General features: G+C 48.0%; 1 protein-coding gene across 1 annotated transcript; it reads right to left on the minus strand.

Moving 5' to 3' along the window:
* Positions 1-236: 236 nt before the first annotated feature.
* LOC308171531 (desmoplakin-A-like) lies at positions 237-16,332 on the minus strand. The gene is made up of 20 exons (XM_080546397.1): positions 16,224-16,332; positions 15,852-15,911; positions 15,392-15,559; positions 15,143-15,247; positions 14,912-15,007; positions 14,327-14,452; positions 13,384-13,536; positions 13,047-13,201; positions 12,325-12,451; positions 11,509-11,695; positions 10,869-11,152; positions 10,323-10,504; positions 9,839-9,977; positions 9,220-9,413; positions 8,765-8,927; positions 8,401-8,484; positions 7,866-7,973; positions 7,459-7,557; positions 5,108-6,934; positions 237-3,981 (listed from the first exon to the last, which is right to left on the minus strand). The coding sequence occupies exons 2-20, from the start codon at positions 15,909-15,911 to the stop codon at positions 748-750; spliced, it is 7,491 nt and encodes a 2,496-aa protein (XP_080402523.1). The 5' UTR covers positions 16,224-16,332; the 3' UTR covers positions 237-747.
* Between the last annotated feature and the right edge of the window lie 4,555 nt (positions 16,333-20,887).

Raw genomic sequence — 20,887 nt, forward strand, 5'->3', positions numbered from 1 at the left:
CCAGAGCAGAGAACCAAACCTCTAATGCAGTTTGACATAATATAGCTGTTGTTCTAATGCCTAGAATGATGAATGCATCTCTACTACTTGACACAGAAAAATAGTTTCAAAATCTTTATTTGATTTCTTTCATCCTTTGGGATTACATAGAACATATTTCAGTACAGAAATCCAGATATTTCCTTAACAATAGGTACAGTACATTCATTTTGGTTTAATCTATTTGACTTTATTCAGTACCATTGCACTGTGATATAGCTATGCTATATGTGATAATTTTCAACAAAAATTATAACTGTTAAATGATTGCTAAAAAAACATTAGTGTTTGAGTTATACAGGGTAAACAAGGAGCAATGAAAAGCAATCTTAAAAGTAATCAATTAACAGCCATTTGTGTACATAAAGATAAGGCACATACTATATAAAAACATTTTGTACTTTCTGGGGGAAAAACAGTATATCTAAATACTAAATTACATTTCACCCAAAGATAAACAAAACATAAAAACATTGACATGGCTACAGAATGAATTCTAAGAATACTACATCCATTCTAATATATTGCTCAATTTACCCGACTTCTATTCCCCCAATCAGATTTCGTACACACCAAAAAAGCATCAACTAAACAATAAAAAGTATACCACACAACAAAGGATCAAGTTTCCCTATCTAACCCACTTTCCCTGTTCCCCTTTTTCTATACTGTTTATCTTGTATTCTTTGTGTGAATTAGGAGAGGGAGTTAGCTGAAAGCGCTGCTACTAGTGCTAGTACTAGTAGAGCTGAAGCTGTAGCTGATGGCGGCAGAGTAGTCCACACTGCCCCTACGGGAGCCACTCCTGGAGCCGACCCTCGACCCCTGTCTGGAACCAGACCTTGATCCTGGGTTGGAAATGTTGTAAGGGCTGCTGATCCCCTTGGTGGAAAGGGAGGAGGCTTGGAGCATCTTCATCCCATTGCCCTCCTCCACCATGCAGCTATCCATGGCCTCTTTGTAAGAGATCTTCAGCTTGGTCTTGGGGCAGGTGAGGTTCTTGATGTGGCCCCTTGTGTCCTGGAGCTTCTGGGCCCCCCGGCCATTCAACCAGCCCCTTCGGATGGCCTCCTCAATAGTGGTCTTCTGACCACCGCCAGGCTCCAGGAGTCCCCCGGTCAGGTACTGGAACTCTAGGAACCTCTGTCCAGCCTCATAGGGAAGCCACTTCTCTTTGATGGCCTCTGCAGCGGACATCTTTCTTTTGGTTTTCACGTCCTCGAAGCCATTGTAGGCTTTCTGAGCCGGCTTCAGCTTGGCGGCCATGTCTTCTTCGATGAGGCTCTGGTGCACCGCCTCCTGCAGGGTGAGCCTCTGGCCACTGGCTGGGTTAATAATGCCCCCCGTACAAGCTTGGGCCTCCAGCAGCCTTTGAGCCGTAATAGCGTCCACTAACCCCCTCCGCAGAGCCTCTGGGATGGTGATCTTCTCTAGTGTCTCTGTGTCGAAGATTGCCGCAATGGGGCTCTGGTCATCGTACATCTCTGGTGGGGAGAGGGTAATGGAGATACTGTCAAAGCGCCTGCGGACAGTGGGGGAGGAGGGCGAAGCCTGGGTTGGGCTAGTGCAGGTGGCAAGGTCGTCTGCGGTGTGAGCCGCGATCGACAGGTCAATGCAACTGGACTGGCTGGTGATGAGGTCAGCAAACTGGGTCAGAGAAAGGGATCCGGCCCGATATTGATCCAGAGAGTTCTGGTCAATGACGCCTCGGTCCAGGGAGTCTTGGATGTCATACTGATTACCGGTCTTCCTATCCACAACCACCAACCGGGACGAGCCATCGGCTGCTGTGATAGTGATCTCCTCCCATTCACACTCCTGCTCCGCCAGGTCCAGGAAGGTGTCATAGTCGATCAGCTCACGGTGGTAGGCCTCCCGTACGGACATCTCATTGCCAGTGTCGGGATCCACAATCACCACCCGCCTCTTACGGAGAACGTTCTTCTGGGAACTCGGCTGAGGTGGTGGCTGGGGTTTCGTCTTGTCTCTAATGGGCAAAAGGATAAGCCCGGTCTTGGGGTCTTTGATGCATCTGTCCTTCAGCTGTAGATAGGTCAAATTCTCCTGGGTGTTGGGATCAAAGAACCCTTTTGTGTCATCTCCTTCGTAGGACAGGACCTCATTCATCTCCTCATTAAAGAAGCCCCTCTTGTAGGCGACATCCACATCGATACGATGGCTCGCCTTGGGGTCGATGATCCCACCGCTGGCTATCTGAGCCTCCAAAAGCCTGATCCCGTGGCCCTGCTCAATCAGTTCCTTCTCAATAGCTTCGAAGAGGGAGATGGTCTTGCCAGTAGCAGGATCTTTGTATCCAGTAACAGCTCTCTCAGCAGATAGCAACTTCCCCTTGAACTCTGTCCCCACCAGGGCCCTCTTCCAGGCTTCGTCCACGGTCAGGCAGACGTTGTTGACTGGGTCGACAATGAACCCAGAGGCAGCTTGGGCCTCTAGGAGCTCCAGGGTGGTCCCTCGACGGAGCAAGCCTTCCTTCATGGCCTGGTAAATAGGCATGACGCGGGCATTGGCTTCGTCGTATATCCCAGCGATGCAGCTGGAGCCGTGCAGGTAGTTCTTGAGTTTACCTTCAATTTCCTCGCTAGTAAGCTTACCCTGGTTCAACTTCTGAATGTCTGTCTCGTCCAGGAGGTTGGAATCGATCAGCTCTGAGACCGACACCTCGCCTCGGAGACCCTTCACCGTCATGGGCTTCTCCGAAGCCGGGAGGAGCAGGAGACCAGACGCCGGCTCCATCCTGCATTTAGCCCTCAGGTCGCCGTAGCTTATCTTATCTCCTGTGGCAGGGTCCAGGTAGCAGGTGGGCTTCTTATTCAAAGACCTGTAGAGGTCTTCGTCAATCAGGTTGCGGTCCAGGGCAAGATCTTTGGGTAGGAAGACACTCAAGACTGGGTCAAGAATGCCGCCAACAGACTCTTGAGCCTGGAGCAAACGGAGGGCCGTCTCCTTGTCTAGGCGACCCTGCTTCATAGCCTGCCCCACGGAGAGGAGCTTGCCGGTGTATGGGTCCTTGAAGCCTGCACTGGCTGCTTCAGCTGTCATCAGGGTGTCTCTGTCTGCTGTGTCCACCACACCTCTGGAGCAGGCAGCATCCACTGACATTTTGTCGTTGAACTTGGGGTCCACAATGTGGCCGGTTGCAGCTTGGGCCTCCAGCAGCATGAGGGCGCTCTCTGGGCTCAGCATGTTCTTGGTCTTGGCTTCTGTGACAGACATCCTGCCCTGAGGTCCTCCCACCATGCCAGCGATGACGCCCGTTCCCTTCAGACTGAGCTGGATGTCCACCGCCACCTCCTCCACCGTCTTCTTGCCCTTCAGCAGTAGCTCTAGGCTGGCTTTGCTGATGATGCCACAGTCGGACAGCTGGTGGGCCGTCACCTTGCGGCGCACCCCATCGAACACCAGCTTTGAGGGATCCACGGTGGGTACCTTTGCTCTATCTGTCTGGGTCTGTACACACAGGGAGTCTGGCCTCTGCTGCAGCCTCCTCAGTTCCTTCTCCAGGGCCTCTCTCTTCAGGACCAGGTCGGACACCTCCCTCTCAGAGCTCTGCAGCCGGCCGTGGTACCTTTCCTCTAGGCTCCTCAGCTCAGCAGTCAGCCTCTCCACCTCGCTCCTCATGGAGCTCCTGTCACGATCTGCCTTGTCCTTGTCCGAGTCGCACTGCCTCATCTGGCCCTCCTTCAGCTCGTACTGGCTCTTCCAGTAGTTGAAGTCCTTTCTGATCTTGTCATTATCCTCTTGGAGGCGCTGTTTGAGACGCAGCTCGGCCTCAAGAGTGAGTTTGATGCGGTTGAGCTCCTCTTCGAAGCGCTGATGGCGGCCCTTGTCCTGCTCCAGGAGCTTTAGCTTAGTTAGCAGGCTGTCCCGCTCATGCAGAATCTCGCTGTAGTTGCTCTGGGACTCCTGCACCCTTTTGGAGGTCTGGAAAGAAAAAAGAGCGAGGACTTAATAGTGAATAGTTAAAAATCACATAGGTAACACTTGTAATAACTTTCAACAACAAACTACTACAATGTATGAATGCTTATATATTATTATCATTCCTACTAATGTTGGCCGCACTGTACATGAAGTTGCCCCTACTCATGTGTAATTGTGTAGTAACTAGTAACATTGTATTAACATGTTGTTACCTAGTACATGATCAATTACTTTGTCATTACATAGTAATTCAGTTGTGGGGTTTATGTAACAACACAAGCGGACTGTTCCTTACTTGGGTAATAACATTAACTGCTCAAATCCCTACACTTTAATGCAGTGTTAACCAAATGTTTACAAATTAATCTGTATCAATTAACTTATGTTGATGTGTTACCAAACATGTATAATGATGCATAATATGTACATTTGAAAATAATATATTTTCTAGATGTGATTAATATATAATAATAATATTATCAGTGCTTTCTAGATCTGCAGTATAGTCATTAAGGGATTTTTTTTTTGCATGTTGTTAGGACTGGTGAAAGCGGTAACAAGTCGGCAACTGACCAAATGTAATCCCCACTACTACCTAGTTAGTGTAGAGTAGTGGGGATTACTCACCAAATCCATTGCATTACAATATTTTGGCTTGACTAGAGAGTCTGTCATTGATTTTTAACAACGTTGATTCTGATTCTGATTAATTTTTCTGAACATTTTGATTGGTTGCCAACATATGTGTATCATGATAATTAATAATTTGTCATTAGGTTATGGTTAAAACAAACAAGCTCATGTACATACTGGTGATAAAGAAATCAAATGCATGCCGTGAGTAGTGTCATTGTGGAAATGAAAGTGATCCTCAAAATTATTGGAATTAGCCAATAAACTACTATAGGGATGCATGTTAGTGGATTTCAGTGAACAACCTCAAAGCCATTTCTCTGACACGAAAGTTGCTAAACTTTTGTGGATTGGATTAAGAATGATACAAAATGTAGTGAAAAGACTTTCAACATCATTGATGCAACATTGAGCGATTTGTTAATACACAGGTGGTAAAAGATTAATAACTGGAATTAATTTTGAAGTTGATCCCTCAAATCAAAGAAAATACCTCAGTGAATTGGTTTTGGATTTTGTCTATATTCGACTTTAGCTTTTCCCTCTCCTTGGTGAGGTCATTGATGATAGCCTGGAGATCCAGAGTCCTCTTGCTGCTGGTCTGAAGCTGGACATGCAGTGATGAGATCTGAGTGGATGTCTCCCCATCAACACTATCTCTGTTCAGCTTTAGCTCATCTCTCTCCAGTCTCACTCCCCTCAGCTCTTCCTCCAGCCTCAGCCTCTCCTTGGTCAGCTTCTGGGTGAGGCTCTGGAGCTTTTCGATCTCGGTGGTGTTCTCATTGATCAGCTTGCTCTTCTCCTCGATGGTCTTGTACAGGGTCTCATTGCGGAGGTTGAGCTCACGGACACGGGCCTGCTCCTGGAGAAGCTGCTGCTGCAAGGCTTTGAGCTCGGCTGTCACCTTTGCCAGGCTCTCGGTGGTGGCCTTGTGGTCCCGCAGGCTTTTATCCAGAGCCTCCTGCAGGGCCCTGAGTTCCTGCTCGTTCCTCTTCCCAGAGGTGGACTGACTCTCGTGACTGACTCTCAGGGTGTTGATGGTGGTGGTGTGCTCCCTGCATGTCTGGGTCATCTTCTCTAACTCGGCTTCTATCCTCTTTCTGCGAGTGAACTCGTCCTGGGTGTTCCTCTTCTGCTTCTCCACCTCCACCTGCAGACTCTCTACTTCCACTTGGAGGTCCCGGAGGCGGCTCTGCACACGGACAGAGCTCTGGTCGGCCTTGGCCCTCTCGGCAGTCTGCTTCTCCAGGTCCACGCGGACCAGGTGGATTTCTTTCTCCGAGATCTTGAGCTTGTTGATGACCTCTAGGGAGGAGGCGTTCTTGGACTGCAACTCGACCTGGGTCTTTTTCAGGTTACTGACCTCCAACTCCAGGGCTCTCCTCTTCTTCCCCTCCTCTTCCAGGTTGTGTGTGAGGAGGCTGATCTGCCTGGTCTTCTCCTGGGTGGTCTTAGTGGCTTCAGCCTGGGCCTCTTTATGCCTGAGCTCCTCGCCTTCTCTCTGCCGAACTAGAGATTGGAGCTTCACCTCGAGCTCCCTGCGCCTCCTTGACTCCTCCGTCCCTGTGGACATCTGCTGGTGCGCCTCATCCTCGGCCCTCCTCCTCGATTCCTCTATCTGGGTCACGGACAGCCTCAGTCTCCTCAATTCCTCTTCCAGGTCCCTCTTCTCTGCCTCGAGCCTCTCGCATTGGAGTTTTAGGTCTGTGGTGTTGTCCTCCCGCTGTTGGTTGGCCTTCAGCACTGTTGTCTTGGTGACGTGGATCTGCGTCTCGAACGTCTGCTTAAGCTGACTAATCTCCTTGCTGCACTGGGTTCTTACCTTAGAGATGTCCGACTCGGCCTCGCGCCGCCGCGACGCCTCCTCCTCCAGCTGCATCTTGAGCCTCTCCAACTCTCGCTCCTTGTCCTTCACCGCTTTCTCCAGGTCAATTTTCGTCCAGTTGATCTCGTCGAGCTCCTTCTGCCTCCTGCGGACCGTCGACTCGTACTCCTCCTGCTGGCTAGCGTACCTTTCCTCCGCCAGCCTCCTCTTCCTCTTCTCCTCATCCAGCTGGAAGGTGAGGTGGGCCACCTTGTCGGTGAGGTCTTGCAGCTGGCTGTGCGTGGTGTCCAGGCTTTCCTTGGCTGCGCTGACCTGCTTGACTGTGGTCCTCTTGATCTCCTCCATAGAGATGAGCTGGTCTTTGGACTGGCTGAGCTCCAGCTGGTAGCGAGTCAGGGTGTCCTCCAGAGAGTGGTTCTTCTGGGTGCGGTCCTGAATGTCCTCTCTGAGACTCCGTATCTCTTCCTCCAGCAGATCGATTTTGGTGTTCCTGATCTGAGGGGGAAAGGGATTGAGAAATAGTGTAGAATAATTAATCAAAAACATGTCAGTCTCATAATGCCTCCTCTGTTAAATACTGCATTAAATAATAACTGTTTTCAATTGGCTATATTAATTTAATTAATTTTGCCATTTAGCAGACGCTTTTAATCCAAAGCGACTTACCATTACGAATTACAGGGACATTCCCCCTGGAGTAACTGAGGGCTAAGTGCCTTACTCAAGGGCACACTAGTAGTAGTGTCTTAGTAGATAGTCATAGGAATAGTCATATTATTACCCAAAACATTCTTAAAGGTGCTATCTGTAATTCAAGCAACAACAAAGCGGGCTCCCCACCACGGGAAATCCACATAGAAACTTTGGAAATTATCAGAAGGTTTCCCAAACTCACAGGAATGTTTCATCCCTAGTCCTCAGTGACCATTTTGTGTGGTGACTAGTGGCCTTCCTAGCACTTGCCTTATACCAATACGGTATGCCTCACTGTATGCCATACAAACCCAGCTAGACCTTACCTTTAACTCCTCCATGTTCTTCAGCATTTCTCCCAGGAATTTGTAGTAGTCCCCGGAGCGGGTCAGGAGCTCGATGTAGCGAGACTGGAGGTCAGCAGCCTAGTGGGGTGACAATTGAACGGATAAATAGTTGGCCAAAAGCCCATCATCATTTAGCCAGTATTTAACAGAAATGTAATTAGATGACCCATTATGACTTTGGTACAAGCCAAATAGGAATCGAAGCCAAAATACTAGGATTAAAAACTGGGATTACAAACTGGGATTAACGCTGGTGTTACAGTCATTTACTGAAGGGCATTTTGACTGATGAGAATGCCACTACAGATCAGGTCATGATCTGATTTGCCCACTTTTACCCAAATTAAATGGTCTGGTGCCCCCTGTTGGACACCCCAAGCACCTACCTCTTGTCTGACCACAGTGGCAGGTGAGTGGAGCATGGTTCTCTTGATGGGAATGTTCAACAAGGTCTCTAGTCCAGCACTGTAGGAGGCTAGCTGCAGCTCATAGTCCTGAAAGGTAGCAGCGCCATATGAACACAAGCATGTGTAATTCATCCGTATTACATGTTTTGCTTTCAGTGACGAAATGAACGCTAACTTTCTTTGGAAAGTTTCAACGGAACAAAGAGAGAGAGAGAGAGAGAGAGAGAGAGAGAGAGAGAGAGAGAGAGAGAGAGAGAGAGAGAGAGAGAGAGAGAGAGAGAGAGAGAGAGAGAGAGAGAGAGAGAGAGAGAGAGAGAGAGAGAGAGAGAGAGAGAGAGAGAGAGAGAGAGAGAGAGAGAGAGAGAGAGAGAGAGAGAGAGAGAGAGAGAGAGAGAGAGAGAGAGAGAGAGAGAGAGAGAGAGAGAGAGAGAGAGAGAGAGAGAGAGAGAGAGAGAGAGAGAGAGAGAGAGAGAGAGAGAGAGAGAGAGAGAGAGAATATGTCATGCAGGCTGACCTTAATGGAGGCGGCGGAGGTGTCTGCATCCTTCTGCACGTCCTCCACCTTCTCCTTCTTCCCCTTGATCTCGCTGTGCAACACCTGTTCAGCAAGTACACACACAGACGGCGTCAGAATCCATCAACCCACTCTAAAACAAACAACCATGCCAACTTCTACAATATCAGCCTTATCAACAGCCTCCCCCTTATGACCACAGGAATCATAATTGAAAAATTTAAAATGAAAAAGAATGAAAAACACAACAACCCACGTTTAAATGTTTGCTACTTCACAGCCGTCTTGTCAAACGGATCTGATTTGGTCAGCTGGGGTCATGATTGAAATAGAATCGAAATGGCTGTGTTGTGGCTGGCCGTACCTTCTGTTTGTTGAGGTACTCCATGAGGGTCTGGATGTCAGTGTACTTGGAGGCCTGCAGGGTGTCCTGGCGCTGACTGGCGTTGTCTATCCACTGGTCCAGAGATGAGCTGGTGCTCTGGTAATGCCGGAGCTGCTTTTCCTGCTTCTCCAGGTCCCACACTCTGAGGGCAGGAGAGAGAGAGACAGAGAGAGAAAGAGAGAGAAAGAGAGAGAAGGGGGTATGCAGAGAGGAGAAAGGAGAATTTTGTCAGATACTGTACATACTTTCCCTTCAACATCACATTTTTTTTTTAATGCATATATGTTTCAGTGTGTGTGTGTGTGTGTGTGCGTGTGCGTGTGTGTAATGTGTATGAGTGATTGTACAGTGTCCGTGTGTCTGTGCGCATGTGTATTTGAGCGTAGGGGTAAGAGTGTGTGTGTGTGTGTGTTTCGAGATCGACGGTCCCTCACCTGCTGTCGATCTGGGTCTGGATGCGGCGCCAGCGGTCCGACATCTGGGTCACCAGGTCTCCGTACTTGCACAGGTCCACGTCACACTTGTGGAAGGACGGGGAGATCTGGCTGTTCCAGTGCGTGGCCTTGGACAGGCTGGTCTCCATGGCGGTCAGGAGGTCTCTCTTCTGCTCCAGGTCAGACTTCATTTGCTGCAGGACCAAAGGTCAAAGGTAAGGCTCAGAAAACACTCCGGATTTCCTCTTCAAATTCACACCCACACACATAATTGTGGGCCCTCAACAGGCCCTCAAAACCCACCTCTTCAAGCTCGCCTTCACCAGTTAACCCTCTCCCCCTCCCCTTCCCATGTGTCCCCAGCACTACCTTAATTAGGCCCCTATACTTTATTTTATTTATTTGTTGTGTCTTTTTATTATTACTCTTTTATTATTACTAAACTTTTCAGTTTGTAAAGCGTCTTTGAGTGTCTAGAAAAGCGCTATATAAGTCTAATGTATTATTATTATTATTATTATTATTATGCACAATGCATAACACACAAACAACATATTTTGATTGACAGATACATATATACGATTGATTGACAGCTGTGTAGATGGCCAGTGTGTCTGACCTTCAGGGTGATCCTGTAGTGCTCCACCTCGTTCAGGTCCAGAGAGGAGGTCTCCTTCTCCGTCAGCCTGGCCTCATAGACCTTGATGACATCCTCAGCCTGGATGAGGCTCTGGAGTAAAGCCCGGAGCGCTGTCAGTCTACCCATGGAACAGACACACACGCACACACACACACACACACACACACACCACACACCATATGACCATTAGATCAACGACACAATCAGCAGTGAAATCCCACCACCGCAAACGAAACCACGTCACAATGACACGCTCCGCAAACACCTGAGTTCCAACACAACAGGAGAAGAGCCCGACAGCACTACGATGTAGCGAGACGTGCTTCGTTATCCTGCAGTACGTTCACTACCGGTGAAGACCGGTAAAGTCCAAGGCCAGTCTCTCCCACGACGGGTTGGACAGCGAAGCACGACAGCAGGTCAGGTAGAGGGAGAGACAAAAGCATTGAGCGGCAGCGCGTACCTCTCTAGGTAGGAGGAGGAGAGGCCCTGCAGGCCTGCCAGCTTCTGGTTGAGGAGGTCCAGCTCCGCCCGGAGGAACTTGGCCTGCTCCGAGTCGGCGGCCGTCCCCTCCAGCTGCTTCAGGATCCTCTCCTTCAGCCGCAGGTACTCGTCGTGGATGGAGTCCAGGTCGTGGTGGACGCCCTGAGAATCGACACGTTTTTGTTATTTGTTACGTTTCAAATAAAGTAGCCTCTAGGGAAAGACACCTTGTGGCCTCGTTTGAATACTTTAGCAATGCGTTGTTCGTTCGTTCCTTCCCTCCCTCCCTCCCTCCCTCTAACCATCCTTCCATTCTTCCTCATGTCCTTCGTTCCATCCTTCCTAACTTCCCTCCCTCCCTCCCTCCCTCCCTTCCTTCCTCACTTAAAGTAGCCTATGGCAGACCCATTACCTATTCAGTGCTGCCCTATCAGAGGAAAGGTGCATTACGTAAGTGTTATAACTTGGGTCATTTTCTCTTGTTTTATCTGTCTTTTAAACTCTCTGTTGAAGTCGCGACACATACCTCCACCTTCAGGAGGCGCTGTGAACACTCGTGCACGCTGTTGTCCCCCAGGGGGACGTGGAGGTACTGGCTGAGGCCAGACTCGGACAGCTCCAGCCTGCGTCTGAGGGCGTGCAGTTCGTTGAGCAGGGTCAAGCTGACGGTGGGGGTCACGGTCTTGATGACGGTCTTGGTGACGGAGGTCTTGGTGGTGCTCTTGGAAGTGTCGGCCTTAACGGGCTCCACCTTGGTGGGCTTGATCACCACCTCCACTTTAGGTGGGGGCGGGGCAGTCGCCGCGGCAACTATGGACGTAGCACAAGAGGTCTGCATTTAGTGGAGTGGCATCGAATTGAATTCGGTGGAAAATAGCAATAGCAATACACGAACAGTGTTGCCAGATGGGATTGTTTTCCAGCCTAACCACAGTCTAAAAGCCGCCCAGTGTGATCATAAGTACCCCAATGGGGCGGGAATACGCCCAATCTGGCAACACTGTACACAATACTCTTAACGGCCCATAGAATAATGAATTTGATGAGGTTGAATAGAGCTTGAAGATTTGATTGAGCTTGCGGGTTCGAGTCACAAATAGTCACGACTATCTCTTTTGACGGTGCTATCGGGATGACAGGGAGCACTGGTCCCACTCCACACTCACTGAATGCAGGCAGCTGGATGACCATGGTGTCGTAGTGGGTCTGGGCCGTGGTGAACTGGCCCTCGACGTTCTTCTTGTCCTCCTCCCCGAACAGCTCAGAGCCGTGGGCGGTGCGCAGGAACTCCTGGTAGCGAGTCTCCAGACTCTTGATGATGTTACGGTACTCCTCCGGACGCATCTTGGACAGCTATAGGGGGACGGACAGAGAGAGAGAGGGGGAGTAGAGTTAATTAGTTGTTTCATAGTACTACTTCTAAGTGACCACCGGGGGGGGGCAGAGAGAGGGCACTCTTTACAGCCCACACACCTGCTGTGTACCGCTGTGTGTGTTGTTGATGTGATTGTGGAGGACTGAAAAGTAGCGGACTAGCGAAGATTTCTCACTTTCTGGAGATCTGGAGATAAACATTGTCTACATACTCAATAGCCAAAATTCCTTCTTTTTTTTTAAAATACCTTGTGTGTACCATGTTATCATCTTTTATATCTCAAGAGTCACATACAGTATTTGCCTCATAAATCTTTGCCCCACGTTGATATCAGTGCAGTCGAATTCTGCTGTATTCACAATGCAGCTAATGTGTGGTAAGCTACACAATGGCTTACGATAGCGAGAGGGAGGGAGTTAACGGGTACTTATGTGGTGCAGCTGGTTTGATATGTGTGGTACTAGGCCACGCAATGTTCTCTTCTCTCCTAATTATTGTCTCTGTTGTGTGTGTCTGACGCATCGCAGTATCCCTAATAGCTCCCAGGCGATAAATAAAGCTGTTTGAATTGAATGGAAACGGAACTGGATCGAACTGAACGGCTCACCATGGTGATGGTGAGGGAGTTGATGTAGTTGATGTCTTTGACGCAGTACTGCCAGGAGATGAGACTCTTGATGTTGATGTACAGCTGGCTCCATATGCCCATGATCGCCTCGTAATACTGCTCGTTCCTGGAAGATGCAGAACATCAGCGTCAACCGATTAATCAACCATAAGAGGTAGTGTTGGCCTAGTGGATAGTGAGTTGGACGGGTGATCAGAAGGTCATGAGTTCAAATCCCACCTGGGAACACCACCACGAGTGTGCCCTTGAGTAAGGCACTTAGCCCTATTACTTCAGGTCGCTTTCTAATTGTAATTGGCTTTGGCTATAAGCGTGCTAAATGTAAACTCAACTGCCATGACGAGGATTCACAGCTATCACATACTGTATATAAAGAGCGACTGTTTCATTGTTCCTTAGATGAGGTAACGCCCCCCTTAAAATGGATGTTAAATATTTCCTAAGCTCGTGCCAGAGACAACTGACTTCAAACTAGCCAAAACAAGAATCAGCATTTTGGTGAGCATGTTATATACAGGATAAACAAGGTGACGGAAATAATCAATGTGGTGTAAGTGTGAAAAACAGCCGGAGGCACTGCCGAATGACTAGGATTAACATTCTTGTGGGTGACTGTTTTTATGTAGATTCTTTCCCCATAAGCGCGCCCCACGGTTATCAAAGTGTGTGTGTGTGTGTGTGTGTGTGTGTGTGAGTCTTACTTGGTGGCCATGCCGATGCTGAGGGGGTTGGGAGGGGGGACGAGCAGACACACGGAGGGGATCAGCATGTCCAGACCGCCGGGTCCCACCACGTGCCACTTACTACGCTGGCTGTTGTCCTTCAGGATGGCCTCGTTGCCTTTGAAGATCCCTTTCTGTAGGACACACACACGCACACACACACACACACACAGGGTATAAGGCTCACAACTGCCTTAGCTGTTCCTTCCAGTCAAAACACTGTGTGTGTGTGTGTGGGGGGGGGGGTGTGTGTGCGTGTGTGTGTGTGTATGCGTGTGTGTGTCTGTGCGTGTGCGTGAGTGCGTGTGTGTCTGACCTGGTCCTGTTTGAAGTCACACAGGGCCTGTACGATGACAGAGCTGGTGCTCTTCTCCTCAGGGTTGCGTGGTCTCAGCCTCACGATGCTCTTGGACTTGTTGAGCAGGTGTTGCACCTGTCTCTTATTCTCCATGATCCTCTCCTTCTCTCTCTGTGGACAAACACAGAGGTCAACTCTCTGGATACTGTACCAACGTGACTACGGGTATAATGTTCCGTCACGATGTGGATTTTGCTAGACCGTGAATAACGTAATGTATTCATGAATTCTAATTTGGCATTCATATTGTTTTGTTCAAAATCCCAATTGAGTGATAGCAGTTAGTAGCTTCATCTATTTTATGTTAATGAAAACATACTGTCTCTCTCTCTCGAGGTTCTCATGGAAACAAGTCTTCACAAGTTGTGAGGAAAAACACACAGTAACGGCCACTCAGTCAGTCAGTCTCACATTAGATTTACATACTGCAAAGTACACAAGGGAAATTCAGAACGAGGAAGACTGGTTTGCCATGCAAAGTGGTGAGAGGAAGGGTTACACAATACCATGACGTATGTGTGTCAAATCTCCTAATTTAGGCCTACGCAATTCTTGTATGTTCAATATTCTTGATAAAAGCTCACATGTTGATAGTGGGATAGCTGTAGGGAATACCTGGTACAAAGACACCGACGGCATGTCAAAGACATGATATGTGTACGTGATTAAGCTTGCATTATGCACTGTCGGGACTATTCCAACGAATAACTGTACACTGTACTGTACCAGAAAAACTGGAGTTGAAATACAAGTCAAGTATTTGATTATTCTGTGTTTATCCAAGGTCTACTGTGGTGCACTTTGACAGAGAACGTCATTGCATTGGTGACATTTGCTTGTCCTACTTTGAATCCAGATTAAACAAACACAAATGTAACACTGTGTGGTTCAGGGTTGTCACCTCCAGGGTTTTGAGGAGGTCATTGAGGTTCTCCAGAGGCGTGCCTTTGTCACAGAGGAACTTCTTACGGATGGTCTCATGCTGCTTCTGCAACTTGGCGTTGGTCTCGTTGGCCTCCTTGAAGAACTGCATGAAGGGAAGGGTTCATGAAGAACAAACAAAAACACTGTGAGACTCTGGTAGATAAACAGTGTGTTCGCTAGCAATCTTCACACATGTTTCAATGGTTTGTTTTGTGTTTGTGCAAGCATGCGTGTGTGTGTGTGTGTGTGCATGTTAATGCATATGTACACAAGGGTGTGTCCGTGTACATGTGAACACGTTGTGAACACATGTTTGTGTGTGTTTGTGTGTTTGCATGTTTGTGTTTGTGTGTATGTGTTTGCATGTTTGTGTGTGTGTGTGTGTGTGTGCATGTTAATGCATATGTACACAAGGGTGTGTCCGTGTACATGTGAACACGTTGTGAACACATGTTTGTGTGTGTTTGTGTGTTTGCATGTTTGTGTTTGTGTGTATGTGTTTGCATGTTTGTGTGTATGTGTTTGCATGTGTGTGTGTGCGTGTGTGTGCGTGTGTGTTTACCTGGCTGTAGGCAGCGTTCTCCTTCAGGTGGACATCGATACACTTGGTGATCTGAAGCAGCCAGCTCCACTGGGTCTGAAGAGTGTCCATGTAGGCCTGGCGAGCCAAACACACCACAGTTAGAAGGAATATAAAACACATCCATGTACAGTATATGACCACCTTGTGCTTAAGGCAGACGCCCTAGGCTCGCCCCCCCCCACCCCGCATCTTCCTTTCCCCCCCACACACCTCTATCTTGTCTGAGGCAGGATGGTGGTTCTTCAGGAGACCGTCCACTTTCTGCTTCAGTTTGTTCAGCTCCTTCTCCTTCTCCTCCAAGTCACGCATCAGCCTCTGGAACAGGCCAGAGCACAGGCTGTGAGACATTTGGGTGAGGGAACTCTGTGTGTGTGTGTGTACGCATGTGTGTGTGTGTGTGCATGCGTGCGTGAGTGTGTCCGCACGTGTGCAGCGCGGCACGCGTGGGCGAGGTCTTACGGAGTAGCTCTCCTGTTTCTTGGGCACGTAGTCGTCGATGTTCTTGACGCCCCAGTCGAACACCAGCTCCTCCTCCTCCCGCTCGTTCACCCACATGATGGCCCGGGAGATCTCCTCGATGATGTTCTGCAGCTCCTGCAGCTGACCCGTACGGCTGAAGGACATTTTCTGACATAGGGGGGACAAGGAAAAGGACCACGAAATGAGTTCAAAGTGAACTTCGGGGGTCAGTGAAAAATATCTATACGGTTTAACATTGTGACGAAAGAAGAAAAACATTTTTAACATCTTTTTTTTTGTTGTTGAGAATGGTTGATAGTCTTCTAACCCAGTGTTTCTCAACCCTCTCCTCGGGGCGCCCCAGCCGCACCACATATTTGATCTGTTCCACCACCAGCTCACCTGATTCAACTAATCAAGTTACAAACCAATTATGGTTTGTATGGTAATGTTCTCATACCTGAAGGCTGTCCCATTCTTGGTCCAGGGCGTGAAGGTTAGCCTTATCCCCTCTCTGCATCTGCGTGGAAAAGATGGAGACAAATATAAATGCATATCCCCATGTGCAGAAGTGCATTTTATTATTGGACTTTTAGAGATACATTGTGTACTGAGAGTCCCATGTACCTGAAATAGCTAATGACATAATACACACACACACACAAACATACACACACACGCGCACGCACGCACGCGCACCACAGATCAGCAAATATAATCTAAACAGACCAAAAAGAACAAAGTGATTGCTAGAAAAGGAGAAAAAAAAGGAGTAAAAAGAGAGAGAGAGGGGGATGAGGTGGGGGCAGAGGGAGGACTGTAGAGTACCCACCAGTTCATCTCTGGCCCGGTCCACTTCCTGGCTCCTCTGGATGGAGCTGTTGAACTTGTTCTGGCTGATGATCTGCTGCTCGATGGTGGCAGCGTCATCCCCCCACGGAGACGTCTCAATCAGGCGCTACAGGTGGCAGACACAGAGGAGAGGGACGCCGTTTACTCCACATGCACTCCATTACTGAAGAAATACTATGGTATAGATAGAGTGACTTCATGGTCCCAACATGCATCAAGAGATGTTCTTCCTGTCTTGTATGGACTGTGTGTTTACTATACCTAGTTCTATTTGAACAGAATGGGATATACCTTTGATTGTCATTGAACAACACCACTTCTAAACGGTGTGGTTTGAAAAAAAATACAAAACGTGCATGTCATTCCCGTCTCTCGCCTCTAGGTGTCACCGTATAATCATTACCCGATTTCCCTTCTGTCGGCCGGTCGGTCAACAGCAGTGAAACTATTCCAACTATTCCCCCCTCGCCAGAGTTCACAGCCCTCAGCTTTGATAAGATCCCAAACCACCCCCAGCCAGTTTCTACCCAGCAAGCACTCCTCCTTTTTTCTTTCTCTCCTGTCTCTGCTTCCTTTTGTTTTTCTGACCGCTCCCTTTTTTATGAATTTATGGCTGCCGAATTCATAACGCCTGATTTGTGAAGTGCTTAGACTGCCGACAGGGAAACGAAGATACTTGATACTCGATACTTTGATTGATAGAACTTTGCTTTCTTAAATGTACTTTTAATGAGTTGACTGTTTGAATGCCGGAGGGCACGGGAGGTTGGTGAGGGGTAGATGTGTGTCAAGAAGAGAGTGAGAGAGAGAGAGAGTGGAGGGAAGGAGGAGGGAGAGAGAGAGTGAAGGAGGGAGAGAGAGAGTGAAGGAGGGAGAGAGAGGGCGAGAGGGGCAGATGAGAGAGACAATAAAAGAGGGCGGAGGCGGGAGAGAGAGAGAGAGAGAGAGAGAGAAAAACGTTTGCCTTTTCTCTTATTGACTTTCTTACTGAATAGAGGAAGAGATACAACATAAAAAAATACACAATACACAGTGACGAAGTAACAGATAGACAGACGGACAGATAGATAGATAGAGAGAGAGGGAAAAAAACAGGGAGTGATACACAAGGAAAGATAATTATAGGGAAAGGGGGAGAGAGAGGAAGGGTGGGCCAAAGGGCGAGGCAGGGAGTGGTGAAGGAGGTGGTGAATGAGCGAGGGAGCGAGGGAGTGAGGTGAAGGGTGTGTTCCCATAGACATGCAAGGAGTGATCAGCCCGACTGACATGTCCCATATTGACATGAGTCAGTCAGTGGTCAGTGTCAGATTTCACACACTTCTAATTTTTTTCCTCCCCTTTTTTTCTCTCTCTCTCTCTGGTCTTCTTCATTCTGTTTATTTTCTCTCACTCTCACGCTGTCTTTCTCTCTTGCACATGGGTGCTGTTTCTCTCTCTCTCTCTCCCACCAATGTGCTATTTCTCTCTCTCTCCCTCTCCCCCACCCTCTCTCCCTTTCTCTCCCTCTCTCTCTCCCTCTCCCTTTCTCTCCTTCCCTCTCTCTCTCCCTTTCTCGCCCTCTCTCCCTCCCTTTCTCTCCCTCTCTCTCTCCCTCCCTCCCTCTCTCTCTCTCCCTTTCTCTCCTTCTCTCTCTCCCTTTATCTCATGTTTTGGCAGTGAGGCCTGACGGTGTGTGTTTCAGCAGGCCAGGATCTGTGATAAGGTGGGGGTGTCACGCTACAACCACTCAAACACACACAGACACAGACACACAGACGCGCACAGACACACACAGACAGAGACACACACAGACACACACACACACACCCCCAGACAGAGACACTACTCTAAACCGGTTTGGAGCTCCGTGGGATGGGGATTAATTGAGAGGGTGAGTTCCAGAGCGATGCCGTCATTCAGGGCAGCCTAATAAACGCTCACCTCAAGGCTGAACAGGAGCGAACCGCGAGAGGAGAGGCTGGTGGCGGAGGTCCAAATCAGACGGCGGGGGTCATCGTCACCCACCCACCCGTGCTTGATACCATTCCTCATTCCATTCCGTGCGATTACCATGAGCCCCGTCCTCCCGAGTTCTACCTCCGCTAACCAGCCTCCACTGACGTCAATAGATGAGAGCAGATCTATGATGCCGACGATGGGCCAGTTTCTTGCCTATTAGCTTCTTACCTTCTGTTGAGCGATCCAGGAGGTGGCGTCGTTGAAGCTCCTGCTGGCCCCGCGTTGTTGGTCTTCCCATGAGCCCACGCTGCCCCTGTTGTTGGTCTTCCTGGAGGTGGTCCCGGAGATGGAGTAGGTGATACTCCTCTGCAAATTCTGGAGCTGTTCGATGCTGAAGGGAGGGAGGGAGGCAGACGGGGAAATGAGATGTCCGATACGGAAGATAAGAGGAGACGGATGATGTTGTGATTGTTTTAGCTTTTATTTTATTTTTTTATCCGTCTTTCTTTTCAATCGTTCTCATGCGAGGACTTAGTACAAGCACATATACTGTATCTACTGTATCGACTATCTACTATATCTACTGTATCTCTCTCTCTTTCTCTTTCTCTCTCTCTCTCTTTCTCTTTCTCTCTCTCTCTCTAATAAATATAAATATACAAACAGAGACACACTCATTTGTATGCACGCAGGCATGCACACACTCTCTCTCACACACACACACACACACTGCTGTTCCTACCTCCTGACGACCTCTTCATTGGGTTGGCGCATATGCTGCAGGTCCATGGCACATCCCTTCAACTGATCCAGTGACTCAGCGGACATGCTTAACATCTTGTCCACCTCCACCGCTGGACCACCCTGTGACACAATAACACGCTCAACACTCTGTGTGTGTGTGTGTGTGTGTGTGTGTATGTGTATGTGTAAAGAAACATGCATTGACCTGAGGAGAACTCACCCCGTGGAGGATTTGCTGTAATTTCATGAGGTAATCATGACACTGGCCTTGCAGGAAGAAAGCTTTGCTCTGAACGGCTTGCACACTAAACAACACAACAAAAGAGAACCCAGAAAGCGTCATCAAAGTGTATCACGTATTAATGTCACATAACAATATCATTTATAATATTGTAGTATACATACAGTATCATTAAAGTGTATGTTGTAATGTAACAACCTCATTTCTGACATTGTATTACATCAAATTCTTGCAAGTGTATAATGCTGTACTAATATCTGTCAAAATGAATGTAGGCAAACAGTGTTTTAGCTGTTTTGGTATAGAGATAGGAGGAGCATCAGGTGTAAATGTAGGTGTGCAGGTTTCTGTCTTTATTCATAGTACCTCATTAAGGGTGTGCATATTACTCACACACTATGAAGCAACAAGCACATTGAATCACTAGGTGACATCACTTGAGCTTACAGTGAGAGGATAGTGTTAAGGGGTGTGTGTGTGTGTGTGTGTATGTGATAGCATTACTCACTCTTCACTATACCAATCCCTCACGTGGACACTCCTCTCCGATGGCCTCACAGGCAACATCATACCCCTAACACCATTGTAGCGAATGGCATGGTAAAGTAGCTGGCCCTAAGCAGGTAGTGAACTCACAACCTTTCGCTTACCAACCGGCTGCGCTAACCACAACACCAAGAGAGCTAACTCCCTGAACTCTGCTAAGGGGCCTTACACAGGGTCATTGGGTGCATTTAAAATACTATGTTTCAAGTGGGATTGAATAACTTGGCGTTAAATAAGACTTATGTTTTATGAATGACATCACGCTCACAGGTGACCCACGGTTGATTTTCTTCAATAATTAATATAATTCAATATGATTCATTTCAATGTGATTGATCTCGTTTTATTTTGAAGACCAGTGTGTTTCCTAAGCATACATGTGTTTACAAACAACAGCGAAGCGGTGTTATGTGTAGCATTTGAATGTAGCCTATTTATCAAAACAGAAGTGTCAAAACAATTCAGTTCAAGGCCTTTTCAGCAAGCATATCTCAAGAAGCTGGTTGACATACATGTACAGTTATTACTACTATACTACCTATAATGTAATGTATGTATGTAATGCAATGTGCAACAATACTATGTGCAATATGACAACCCTTGTGTACATAAGGTTCAGATATAGGAAAAAGGTAGGATATTTATAGCATAGCATGCCATAGAGTACAGCACAGTGTTTTATTGTATAGTATAGTAGATAGTGTACATACATAGCCTTTATTTATGTAAACCAGCTCTTTTCCCTTTTTTATTTTACCCTTGGCTCTCTTGTTTTTAGTCTTTTTTCCAAGCACCAGGGGAGCCCCCCCTACTAAATGTCGTTGTATGGTACCTGTACTATATTAATGACAATAAAGACCATTCATTCATTCATATAGGCTACTACTGTTTTCCCCACCTGTTCTCCAGGTAATTCCTCAAGGTGTAAGGTGCATAGGCCTACATACCTTCCTCCAAGTCCCCCTCCACCTCCACCGCCGCCTTTGCTGACACTAACACCTCCACCTCCACCTCCACCTCCAGATCGACCCTGTGACATTTTGGAGAAGCTGGTGGCGTAGTTGGTGGCGTATCCGTCCCCATATCCCTCTTGGAAGCCGTTTCCTCCAGCGAAAACATCGTTCCTGCTAAAACTAGCGCTGGCCAGGTCCGGCCGTGAATTACTCCTCTGACTC

Source organism: Nansenia antarctica (genome assembly GCF_963989245.1).
Source record: "Nansenia antarctica genome assembly, chromosome: 16".
Classification (NCBI taxonomy): Eukaryota; Metazoa; Chordata; class Actinopteri; order Argentiniformes; family Microstomatidae; genus Nansenia; species Nansenia antarctica.

What these genes read in the sequence shown, in the direction of transcription:
- LOC308171531 (XM_080546397.1), bottom strand. Translation starts at nt 15,911, where the DNA reads ATGCAGAGAGGGGATAAGGCTAACCTTCACGCCCTGGACCAAGAATGG. An exon ending in AAGAATGGGACAGCCTTCAG is followed by an intron (nt 15,560 to 15,851) that starts GTATGAGAACAT and finishes CCCCTATGTCAG; the next exon opens with AAAATGTCCTTCAGCCGTAC. An exon ending in AGAAACAGGAGAGCTACTCC is followed by an intron (nt 15,248 to 15,391) that starts GTAAGACCTCGC and finishes GGCCTGTTCCAG; the next exon opens with AGGCTGATGCGTGACTTGGA.